General features: G+C 35.6%; 1 protein-coding gene across 1 annotated transcript; it reads left to right on the forward strand.

Annotated features, from left to right (window-relative positions):
• The first annotated feature begins 7,198 nt into the window (after positions 1–7,198).
• On the forward strand, positions 7,199–7,746 carry LOC133871712 (uncharacterized). The gene is made up of 2 exons (XM_062309127.1): positions 7,199–7,327; positions 7,414–7,746. Exons 1-2 carry the CDS (start codon positions 7,199–7,201, stop codon positions 7,744–7,746), a joined length of 462 nt encoding a protein of 153 aa, XP_062165111.1.
• Positions 7,747–13,840: the final 6,094 nt, after the last annotated feature.

Consider the following 13,840-nt stretch of genomic DNA (forward strand, 5'->3'; position numbering starts at 1 on the left):
TTCTGCTTATCTTCCCTCCCTTAATCTCTTCCAAAATCACAAACGTGTGTTTTCCCCTCTTGTTTGGGGAGGGGAGGGGAGGGGAGGGAGACGAAAGAGAGAAGGGAGGATAATTTCTGAAAGCCACACACAAATTGTTTTTGTCTCTCTTTTCTTGACTTTTTTGTTTTTATTGGTAGACGTGGTAGTGGCTGGAGAGAAGAGACGATGGAAGATACGGTTGTTCCAGTCGAGAGGCATTCAGTAGAGCCGTAGAGGGATGTGTTACTTCACAACCAAAAGTGAAGAACTTTTATACAATCAAAATACATGGTAGGACCTATGGATGGTGGGATCCACGTATGGTGGAATTTACATGGATGAATTCTATCAATATATCTCTTGGTTGTATAAAATTTGTGCACTTTTATACTCTGTTTGTTTCGACGTAAAATGATTTTCGTTGTAAAATATTTTTGACGAAATCATTTTCAAAAAAAATAATTTTCATCGTAGAATATTTTTAGCGAAATTATTTTCAGAAAAAATGATTTTTTCGAAAATACTCTTCGGCGTTTGGCTCGCACGAAAAAATTACGAAATGTGAAAATCAGAGTTTGGCAAATACTGCCGGAATCCGGCAATGTCCGGTCGCCGTTGCCGGATTCCAGCGAGCAAGTTTGGCTTGATTTCGATTAGACTCTTTCGGATCCAGTCGGATCCTAGCCGTTTTGGCCAAATCAAACGACCGATAATTGCTAAATTTTGACAATCGGATATCAGACGTGCATGCAATGACAAAAAGTTTAATTTCATAAAACAATTTGCGGTTTTAACCGTAAATCGTTTTCCAAAAATTAAAGAAACTTTTACGATCAAACTGAAAATGATTTCCGTTGACCATTATTTTCGCCCCTACCAAACACCGTAAAATGCATAAATCATTTTCCAGAAATCATTTTACACCGAAACAAACAGAGCATTAATTGTGCAAAAATCATTTTCCTTAAGCAGTAGTATTTATTAAGAAGAGAAATGATAAAATTATAAACCTTGCACAACTCCAAGACACATTAGGTGAGATCCACATGTAGGACACACATGCATGGATCCCACTCATGATCGGCTTGCTGCTTCTATGAGTACTGGTGATTTTTTGCTTGAATGGAATGCTCTTCTTGTAATATTAGCTGTGAATCACCCTCATCTTTTTTCATCTTGGCATTTTGCTCCTTTGATTTTAGATATTAGACTTGATCTTGCTGCCTTTCATAGCTGGAGTGCAATAAAGGTTTCTAGAAGTGCCAATCTTCGGGCCCATATTTTAGCTAAATGGGCCGCTACTCACCTTATGTTTGGTAGCATCCCCACTAGTTCTCCTATTCTTTCTTCCTTACGGATCAGGAATGGGAAGGATCCACCCTTATAACCTTTTCCTATTCAATTAGCAAAAAAAATAAAAAAATACACCTATACTTTTTATACATCTTTTTAATTTGATGATGCAGAGGAACCCCTTCAGTAGTCTAAAGCTTAACATTAAGCTCATCAGAATTTTCAAAAGCATGTTGCATTGGTGAAGATATTAAAGGGTGTTTTTCAAAAGCATTTTTCCCTATAGACAAAGGAAATTATTGCCGACATCAAAAGTCAAGGCTCAAGATAATGCACATGTTGCTTGTCGGCTGTCAAGAAGATAATGGCAGAATATAGGACAAATTGGCAAATCCCACCCCACCTCATAAAGTAATGTGAATTATTGCTTCAATTCATGGTCGATTTGGACAATAGAGAAACTATAGCACTCAAAAGTCAAAAGTGTGTGCTTGCTATGAAAAATATCTTTCTTATTTATATTTTTATTAGATTTTATAATTTTTTATTGTAATAAACACGTGTCGACTTCCTATTAGATGTGACGTGGCTGACTAATGGAATCTGTTAATCTAATGAATGAAAAATTGGTCTAGGGAGTAATTCGTAATTATTGTTTACCACGAGGACCTCTCATGAACCACAGGGAGTGAAAAATAATTATGGTCAACCCCAGGGACCAACGATGCAATTATCCCTACTTTATATCATATCAATCACTTTTTACTACTACTCAAACAAAAATTTCACAGCCAAACACCCCATAGAGATCGAGTTCAGAAGACACGGTTGTTCCAGTCTAGAGGCATTCAGTAGAAGTATTTTTTTTTAGGGGAGTGATTCATGCACAACTCATATTGCACGACTATCCCACAACCAAGACACATTGGGTGGAACCTATGTATGTGGTGGGTTCCCCTCAATATATCTTAGAGTTGTGAAATAGTTATTCAAGGGTTGTAATTTTATTAAGACAGACTTGTTGGGTTGGGTGCAAAAACAAATTGATTACGTCCATAAATAACTTCTGCCGTCCAATGACAGCAATCAAGAAATATTAAAAGACTTTGTAAAAAAGTCAATTAAAGTTCAATTTTGAGATTAAAATAAAAAAATCGATGTTTATCCCTTGTTTTGAGGCGATAAATCCGAGGGAATCTAGCTGGTCTCTTTTTTCACTGAAACATATGCTCTTCACGTCCATTTATCAAAAAAAAATCTTTCAGAATTCTAAAAATTGTAATTATTGACTCTGCAACTGTTTCTTAATATTTTTTGGGCAGGCTGTTGGTGGATAGTGGATCTGGAATATAAAGTGGGTGTCTTTATCCCTCGTTTTTGTTGGGTTGGATGCAAAAAAGAATTGATTAGAGCATTTTTAGTAGCATCACCAAATTAGTTTTTTAGCTATTTTGGTGAGCCAATTTGATGAAAACTCTTAAAAACCACTTCCAGCAGCCTCACCATTTTAACCAAAAAAATTTGATGACTGAAATTACTAGTCAAATTAGACTAGGCATTTTCACTCAACAACCCACTCACCAAATTTTGTTTCACATTTCTCTCTCACATGATTACTACACTTTTTTCCTTTTTTCTCTCATTTTCTTCTTACATCTCCCATCTCTCACACGATAATGTCTTTATTTCATGGATATAAATGATTTTTTATAAAAATATTATATAGAGAAAAAATAAAGAAATATGAAAAAATTATTATTTAAATGGAATAGTGAATATTGACTAGTTAAAATGGTGAGGCTGCTGGGGGAATTTTAATAAAGTGGCTCATCAGAATAGAAAAAAGTAATTTTTAGTTATTTTGATGAGTAAAATTTGGTGAGACTACTAGGAATGCTTTACATCCTTAACAACCAAGAAATATTAAAAAAGACTTTGTAAAAAAGTCGGTTTAGTTTAATTTTGAGATTAAAATATAAAGTGGGTGTCTCTATCCCTTGTTTTGAGACGAGAAATCCATGAGAGTCTAGCTAGTCTCTTTGCAACGAAACATAAAGTGGGTGTCTTTATCCCTCATTTTGTTGGGTTGGGTGCAAAAACGAATTGATTACGTCCATAACTTAAGAGAAAAATGAAAAAAATGTAAAATCGAGTTTACGTGGTTCTAAAATGTTTTTGAGAGTTCTTTGTGCTATGTAAAAATAACAAATTAATTTTTACTATCAAATTCCGTCAAAACACTTGATGAATTCTGTTAGTGTGTCATGTCAGATTCAATGAAAGTATGATATGTGTCACCTATAATAATAATAAAAAATATAATATATATAATATTAAAACTATATATATATATATATATATATATTAAAAACTTAATATACAAAAATTTTGAATGAGACATTGATAATTTTTTGTAGTTTGAGGGGTATATTGTATAGTTTAAAATTGACATTGACAATGAGATGATAGTCTGGAGTGAACATTAACAGTGGCTTATAGGCATTAAATATTTTGTTGGCATCCCCACTAATTTCTCACCTAAAACCAAGCGTCAAAGACACACAATTTTATATTTTAATCTCAAAATTATACTAATAAACTTAGCAAGTCTTTCTTAATAATATCTTTGCTCTAGTGGAAAAAGAGAGACTTGAGGTGTTTGGCAAGCATTTGTGTGACGACCTTTTTTTTTTTTTTTTTTTATAAATCATTTGCATAAACATTAATCTCTTAAAAATATAAACGAATTTTCACAGTGGCACGACTACTTGTCGCTCAGCCAACATATGGTACATACCCTAATATGTACTTGGTTAATCAGAGTAACGTCTATTTAATTATGCAACAGAAACATAAACCTGAATAGCGAAAATCACATCTTATACATCTATCACAAAATAATTAGAGCAAGAGCCATTTAACATCTATTTATTTAAGTCTTATCAACATAATATTTACATAACAAGAATGACTTACAAAGAATAAGTGCCACAGGCGTCACAAATCATATACCAAACCTATAAAACGGTGGACACCCGTGGTCCAGCAATTACGACTGTCGCAGTGAGCCTCAGTCATAACATCTTAAGTACACTGCTACAAGACCATCAACTATACCAGAGTACCTGTAGGCAAAGGAACATCATCTATATAGTTGTGGGGGTTTGCCACATCCGTATAGGTGAAATGATGAGTTCACCGTCTAAGTGCATAATACCGAGACCTCAGTAATATTAAACTGACTGAGTTTTCGGAAAGAACCATCTTTTCCTTTTTAGTCTTGCGTACACTATAACAGCTACCAATTTTATAAACTTTTGTTTGAAAAACCCCTTATAGCTGATATAGCAAACACCGACTAATAGAAAACATTTTAGCATACTATGCAGCTGAGATTATACATAAAATTTCAATTATTGAAACAACTACATACATTCTCATGCATGCACGTAGACCTTAAGCTGGAAAACAATGACATTTAAATCATGCAACCATCCGATAGAAATATATAGCTCTTTTTCATGGAGACTCTTAAGCATACTAATACGTCTAGCAAAACTATTCATAGTATAAAAACATCACACTTATAAAAATAATGCTATACATGCTTATGCAAATTTTTCTGTATGGGGCTTTCCCCGAGGTAGTGATCTGTATAAAGCTTCGTAGATTACGTTTCCAAAATCGGATTTAAATTTGAACAGTTAAATTTTCATATACAAGGATTTCTAAGAAAAATAGAAGGATGACCCTTTTAACCAAATAGGCTACTGCCTCTTTTATTAAAAATTGGCAGTGCACCTCTTTTATTTAGTGAAGGGCTGCACGATCCTTCATTAGTTTTCGCAGGGCACATATGAGGTGTAAGTCTGCACCTCACATCCTTTTTTTTTTTATTATTTATTTGCTTATTTACTTTTGACTTTTCTTTATGTTTTGGTTTTCTTTTTTCTTTTCTTTTTTATTTTTTTTTATTTTTTTTTTATTTTTTATTGAAAGGCCATTTGGCCTTTGCATCAGGTGAAGGGCCATTTGGCCCTTCATTTGTTTTTCTCATGTGGGGCGGCCCAAGTTTCCCTCTCTCCACACACACACACACACACACACACACACAATTTGTAATGATCCACTCTCAATGATACAATATTGTTTGCTTTTGGTTCCTTCGAATCAGGCTTCTCAAGAGGTCATCCTTCCGAATACTACTCTTACAGAAGCACGCTTAACTGTGGAGTTCTGATAAGTTCACAGCCATCACGGCTTTAAAACGCGTTGTGTCATGAATGATGTGTTTATACATATAAGCACATTCTCATTCTCAAGCGATGTTGGATGTCACAATCACCCCCTCTTGGGACCCGGTGTCCCCGCTAGCAACCCTCATGGGATCACCCCATTCTTGGCGTCTAACAACCCTCATAAGCTTGTGCACGGTCCCCCCATCTCAGGCTAGGAAATGACTTTGATACCATTTATAACGACCTACCCCCAATGACACAATATTGTCCACTTTTGGCTCTCCAGAACTAGGCTTCCCAGGAGGTCATCCATCTCGGTACTACTCTCGCAGAAGCACGCTTAACTGCGAAGTTCTGATAGGTTCATAGCCATCACGACTTTAAAACGCATTATGTCATGAAGGGTACGTTTATATATATAAGTACATCCTCATTCCCAAGCGATGTGGGATGTCACAATTTGTGTTGTAAAATTTTTATTTGAGTAGTAGTAAGAAGTGATTGATGTGATATAAAGTATAAAAAAATTGAAATTGTTTTATAAAAAAGTAAAAAGTTTTGTTTTGTAGTGGAATTTTTTTATTTGAATAGTAAAAAAAAATTATTGATGGGATATAAAAAGCGAAAAGTCCTAAATCAAAAGATTCAACAAAGAAAGATGACAAATGAAAACATCACTGGTACAATCAAGATCCAATCTCATCCCGAGATGAGGAAACCCATAATGCTCTAGTCACTTTCTCAAAAGGACACCGATGAAGCAAAACACATTGAGGGCTCCATGAGACGGTGCTGATGATAGCGGATGACGCCTTAGCAAATCAACACAATTTGATTCTTGCGACGGCGTTTGGTAGAGTCCGGCAGTGGGTTGTTTACGGGTAAATCTGTTGGAGTCTTAGAATGGAAAAAGATATCTCTTTGGTCTGTACTTTGTAGGTTTCTATTTTTAGTTTAGGGTTAAATACCCTACACACCCCTGTGGTTTGCAAACTTTATTTTTTGTCCCTTGAGTTTTCTTTTTTATCAAAGGCGGTACATGTGGTATAGGAAATACGGAAATTGTACCTCCATCCAATTTCCCGTCCAAAACTAACGTCTAGCCATGTCATCCTACAGGTGTCGGCGTATAGGCGTGACACATGTACTCGTGCACACCTTAGACATCCTACGTGCTTATGAACATCCACATAATCACATAATATTATTTCAAAAAGAGGGAAATTTAAAAACTGAACAAGTCGTTTTCCTCCTCCTCTGTTTCCCTAAATGTCTGAAAACACTGACCCCTAATCCTAACCAGCTCTGGCCCGACGAATCTCCCCAAATCAAGCTTAGGAACTGAAATAGATAAGGCCAACGCATATTTCCGTGGCGTCCCATAGGTCATGCACTACCGTTTCTCCCAGAATCTAGCTCACAATCGGACGAATCGCATCATCAAGTCGCCTACGAGATTCGGGAGGGAAAGAAGTTTTCCGTTCTTCAGACATGGTGTGTTCTTAACCCATTGGTTTGTTTATGAGTTAGGATTATTTTTTTTTTGAATTAGGCTAAAAAAAAAAAAATTATCTTTTGTTTTGTTGTTTTCACATTTGAATCAAACGTAGTTATCAACTGGATCTTCTTCGGTGGGGCGTGCTGGGATGTCGTACATATGTTATTGTGATTTACTAGCCCCATTAAAAACCTCATGGACTGAGGAAAACCCTGGAAGAAGATTTTGGGGTTGCGTCACCTACAACTCAAGAGTAAGCAGTTCCAAGCAATTTCATGTATGCTTTGTTGTTGTTATGATTGAAGAACTTCCACAAGATAATTTGAGTGAGTTCTTATTGACTTTTTATACTTCAACATGTAGACAAAATCTGCATGCAAATTTTTCAAATGGCTAAACAAACCAACTTGTGCAAGGGGTGTTGAGGTCTTTAAACAGATTATGAAGAAGGTTAATGACCTGAAGGATGAAAATGGTACATTGGTGGCAAAGATGAAAGACTTGGAGAATGAAATAGAAAGTTGCATGGAAAGGGCTAAGCAATTGGAGAAGGCAGATGATAAACACAAGGAAATCATCAAGTGTTTAGAGAAGGAAAATTGCATATATAGGGCAAGAGAGAAAATTTTTATGTATGCTTTGTTGTTATCATGGTTCACAATGTTGTTAGTTGCTTGTGTTGCACTTCTAAAGTGACTTGGTAGTTTGACATATGTATGTGAATCATGTAAGTTTTGAATTGTCTAAGTTTGAATTGTCCTGTATCAAACTAACATTTTGAAACAAAACAATTCATCCATTTGTAAGCAAAAAATGAACAAGACACAATCAATCAACTACATCCAATTGGGAACACAATGTAATATGTGTGGCCACTTAATTGTATTTCTATACAAAAAAAAAATGGTCAAAAGTATTTCATTTTGTATCACAAATGGCCCCCAGGGTTTTCAAATGTATCACAAATGGTACCTTGGTTTTTAAAAATTACCATAAATGATACCTTAGTTTTGGTACATTTATCTTAAATGGTACATTTTTACACAAAATTATTTGCGTATGTTTGGTATGTATGTTTTGCAACATGTTGTGTAACAAAGTAGCATTTTAAAACAAAAAATGACAATGACGCAAATGGTACCTGGGTTTTGCATATTTATCACAAATGGTATCTCGATTTTTTAAATGTATCATAAATGGTACATTTTTACACAAAATTATTTGCTTACATTTGATATGCATGTTTTGCAAGATGTTGTGTAAAAAAATATCATTTTTGAAACAAAATTTGTATCACAGTAGCATTTTGAAACAAAACTTGAAAGTGACAAATGGTACATGGGTTTTGCAAATGTACAACAAATGGTACTTCGGTTTTTTACTTTTATCATAAATGGTACATATTTACACAAAATAACCTGTTCAGAAACTAACCTGATGAAACAATTCATTCATTTGTAAACAAAAATCTGAACAAAACACAATCAATCTTGATTCAAAAATTGACCAAAAACAATAATAACATGTCCACATGTTTCACAACTTCACATTCATTCACATTCAATGTCTAGATCTCAAAATGTACATACACCGCTTTGAATGACCAAAACCAATAATAACCTATTACAATTAAATTTGTTCAAAAAATGACCAACTTGTTACACACACTCAACCTGTTACACTTAAACCTGTTCAGAAAATGACCAACCTGTGCACTACTCTACATATGCACATCTCTCACAACTCCACAATCAAACACAATCATTCAATGTCTAGATCTCAAAATTTACATACACCACTAATGGACCAAATGTCAAAGACACAATCAGTTTTCTAATCTTGCTGCAATCCTCCTTGCAGCTGATGCACTGGGTTTCAATTTTGTTCTCGAAGCTGCAAGTAATAAGTAACAAATTAATATTTTGTCCCTAAAGGAAAATTCACACAAACTTTATGAGAAGCTCACCTGTACCATCCTCCGGTATAGGTCAGAGACCCGCCTTTCTCTATTGCTGATGGGTTGAAATGTAGTCTGAGGGTTGATTGATGGTTGACCTGTAGTCTGAGGGTTGTTTGATGGTTGACTTGTAGATGGTTGACCAACAGTATTTCTAGGGGCAGTGTTTCCAGGGGTAAATACTGTTTCCGAGGGTCCTCCCTGAGACATGAAAAATACATAACATTCAATTATAAATCAATTTATGGTTATTTCATAAAGTTAAGAAGAAAAAAATTATATTATAACTCACAGTTGTTAGCTTCGGCTTCGGCTTCCTAATCCTCTTGGGATACTTCTTCCTGTTTGGATTTTCAGATTGGCTGTAGCTTATAGCATTATGACCTTTTTTACCACAATTTCGACAACATACATCGTAGTCCTTTCGAGTGACTTTAACACTTTCATTTGGCTCCGTCTCATCAATGCTATTTCTCTTGAGCTTTTTTGGCCTACCGCGATGTAGCTTTGGAATCAGTGGCTCTATAGGATCTACATCACAGTCAATGGGCCAGTCATTGGGTCCAAACATTGCATGAATACTGGGGGCATATGACAGTCTATACGTGTCCATTAAGTACCATTTGCCGATGCACTCTTTAGGTTATCGCCTGTTTCTGTATATTGCACAAATTACATGAGAGCATGGAATACTGTTCAGCTGCCATAGGCCACATCCACAAGTTTTTGCTTCAAGGTCAACAATCCTCCTAGGCTCATGGTTGTGGTCAATCTCAAACAGGAGATTATTACTCCAGTGACATATGTAATCATCAGCCTCCTTATTTCGCTCCAGCTTTTTCATGATCTCAGAGCACATTATATTAATTGCATTTGCTACTCCAGCCCTTTTCTTATTAAACCGATTCATCAGCTGCCTCTGTATTGCCTCCAAACAATATAGAATTGGTTGGTCCCTTGCTTCCATCACTCATGCATTAAAGCTCTCCGCAATGTTGTTTAGCAATATGTCACTATAGCTGCTCGTTCTGAAAGCATGGCGTGACCACATTTTGGGGTCAACCTTCTCAAAGTAGTTGTATGCTTTCTGGTCCATTCCTTTGATTACCTCAAGGTAATACTTGAATTGTATCTCGTTGGGTGCCCTGGTTGCACCCCAAAGAGCATCTTTGTACTCCTTCCCCTTAAAGCCTTTCCTCTTGAGGTTGGCATGCAAGTGCTTGACACAGTATCTGTGCTCCATGCCAGGCATCAGTTCCTCTAAAGCCTGAATCAACCCCAGTTTGATAATATTCAGTAAAGACATGTTAAAATATTTTTGAATACATTTTGTAGGAGCACAAGACAATTTTATTAAATATTTCATTTTGACCGTCGGACATGAATGACCACATATGCTCAAGAGGGTACCCAATATCTTCCAACTGTGCCTGCTAGAACCAGGTCTATGTGCCCCTGGTTTCAGACTCGCATATAGCATATGCTATCGGAAAGATGTCATCATTTGCATCCCTTGCAACTGTTGCATGCAGCTGACCTCCCAACTTCCCCTTCAAGAAACAAGCATCTACACAGATCATCGACCTACAGCCAGCCAAGAAGCCTTGCTTGCAGGTAGCCAACGAGACATACATCCGCTAGAAGAACACTCCATCCCGCTGAATGTACATTGAAGAACCCTGATTCCAATGCAGTAATGTATTGGCGTACTCCCTAGTGTGGTTGTATTGCTTACCATCTATACCATCCAAGAGCTTCAGTGCCATTCTTTTTGCACGGTGGTAGCTCAATAGTTTCATCTCCCTCAGAGCTTTCGGTTTCAAGTCTTTTTGGTCTTAAAAACTGTTTATATATCTATTAGCAGCCGAAGGTATTGTTGCCCGCTTGTTGTGGTGATGGCTGCCACAATTATGAACTGAGTGGAAGGTTTTGATCTGGAAGAATGATTTGCAGTTGGACCAGCTTGCGTGTATTCTCCATGGACAATTTTTCTTGCAGACTGCGGAGACCCGTGTCTTCTCATTGTGCTGATATTTGTAGTCAAATGAATTTAGTACCGCAAACACTTGTAAGGTTTTCTTGAACTCAGTAGGGTTGCTGAACTTCAACCCTACTGATAATTGCACTATTTCTTTTAGGTCCTGCTTCGGCTTCCACTCGGGATACCTCTTCACTCTTCTCGGAGCATGTTCACCTTCATCATCCTCCTCACTGTCCATACTGTCAAATGTCTCACTATTTGAGGACATGTCATCTGGGTTATTTATTGCATCACATCCCTCATTTGATGTAGATGCTTTATCCCATGACTAATACCATTTGCTAGTTTCTTCCATCGCCTGGCGTAAAACATATTCTTCACTTTTAGTGAAGATGTCTTCTTCTTCTCTATCAGTGACTTCAAGGTCACTCAGCTCAAGGTACTCATCATCCTCCTCCTTCTCATCTTGAGGCTGCTGTTGTGGTTGCTATCGAGGCTGCCGGACTGACTGCCTCTGAGGTTCCCGGGCAGACTTTTGGGTAGGCTGTTATGCTGGCTGTATAGCAGGCTATTGTGTTGGTTGTGAATTGTGATTTGGCACATCATCCTCAGAATATTGAATCTCCACCTCTGAAGGAGTCTAAGAGAGAAGCAACATTAGGGTCACCACTTCAATCGGGACTGATTCAACTAGTTTCTCCTTTTCATGGTCTACAAACACATGCAACCTCTTTCTGCGACCATTTATGATCCCATTTATCATATCCTCAAAATCTTTGCTTGAATTTAGACCATGTATATCTTCGTTGCTTTGATTGTCGTACTTGTAGTACATTGACGATATGTCATTGTATCGGTACCCCAAATATTCTTCTAGTCATTTATAATGTCCCAACTAGCAAACTTGTTTGCATCCAAGTGTTGAATTTCCATAGTGTCTCCTCCTATATACTCTATCCTGTGTCTGGACAGGGACCCATAATGGTAAATGATTAGATCAAACACTGGATCCATTTCTGCACAAAGTACAAAAATTATGTTATGAAAAATTGAAGCAGCACTAAGTTAAAAAGTAATTAGCACACTTTTATATAGTAAACACAATCTAAGACAAGGACAATGAGAGAAATACATAAACAGTTCATTCGGCAGTAATTTAACAATGTCCTAACAAGTTTCAATTTTTGAAAAATTGTAGTCTCCCAATTATCAAAAAGTTGAAAGTTAATGAGCATATTCTAATTGCAATACTAGGTAACAAATTAGCACACCATATTACACATTACATCTAATATCCATTATTTAACAGGTGCTACTTAGTAGTGAATGTATGGATGAGCATCCACTTAATAGAATTTGTATTCTTGGCCACTTAACTCTAACAAATTGGATCTATTAGTTGTTTTATAACTACACTTACTCTGTGGTACCTAACTCTTGTAGATCGACAAGCCACCAAACCAGAATCTGTTTTAACAATCTCCAATGTATTAAATAAATTCCTTGTCCCTAAAATGAACAACAACAACAACAACAATAATAATAATAATAATAATAATAATAATAATAATAATAATAATAATAATAATAATAAATTCCTTGTATTAATTGTATGAGAAAAGTCACAAAAGTTTATGTACCTTCCTTAAATTACCACCTAATTGGTAATGCCCCCTCTAAACTTTCAATTGGGACAATGTCTCTTAAGACTACAAAAAAGTTGTTAATGTCTCCCCCAAGGCTAGCAAAAAGACAAAAGTGCCCTTACAATTTGTTCAATAAGACAAAAATACCCCTATAAATTCAAAAAAAAAAACAATTTAACCTTTAAAAAAACCGATTTTTTAAAAAAATTCTTTGAAAAAAGCAAAAATTTTATTATTATTTTTTAAAAACAAAAAAATTGTTAATTTTTCTTTTAATTTTTAAATTTGGCCACACCTTGTTTTTATGTATTTATTTATTTTATTTTTTGAATTTTTAGTATTTTATTTATTTTATTATGAGTATTTTTTGTCATTGGAAAAATATTAACAATTTTTAGTAGTTTGAGATAAATATTATCCAAATTAGAAGTTTTGAAAAACATTGTCAATTAAGTGATAATTTGAAGAGGTTATGTAGACTTTACTTTAGTTATATTTAGCTTTTATAGAACCGTCGCATGACAGTTTTTAAGAACAACTCCAACATATTAGATAAATTTTTCGTTTTAATTATATTTAGCTAATGTTACTCATTATCAATATATTTAGCCTTTGGGCTTTTATCAATATATGGTAGCATTATCGGCTTAATTAGCCAAACAAACGCGCACACCAAGGTCAGTAGAGACGAGTGTGAAATTGTTTTCGCTTCAGAGAGTTCTTTTTCTAATCAATAAAAAAGAAAGACTTTTTGGTTCAATAATTGCGATGATGTCAATAACTTTCGAGACCTGCATTTCCGGTTGATTCAAGGGAGATGATACTTGCACATTATCCTCCTGTTCTTCTTTTATCCTTTTAAAATTGACGTGGCTCTTAAAATTATTATTGAATCAAAATTTAATAGTCATATATCAAAAATTTAATAGTGATTTTAAGAGTTACATCAATTTTAAAGGGATAAAAAGAGGACAAAGAGATGATGCGTAGCATTACTCAAAAAATATAAAAAGATTTCTCCTGATTTTTTGGCCCGCTGGATGGCTGAAGTTATCCACCGACGTAATCGGAATTATTGACCCAAAAGGTCTTCGTTTTTTCTCTGGGCACCCAACAAGTCTTTCTTTTTCCGAGCACTCAACAAGCTAGTCTTAATTTATAATTACTTCTTCTGAATACCTCAACGAGAACAGCCGTGGCGTGGCT

This window comes from Alnus glutinosa, chromosome 6 (genome assembly GCF_958979055.1).
Source record: "Alnus glutinosa chromosome 6, dhAlnGlut1.1, whole genome shotgun sequence".
Taxonomy (NCBI): domain Eukaryota; kingdom Viridiplantae; phylum Streptophyta; class Magnoliopsida; order Fagales; family Betulaceae; genus Alnus; species Alnus glutinosa.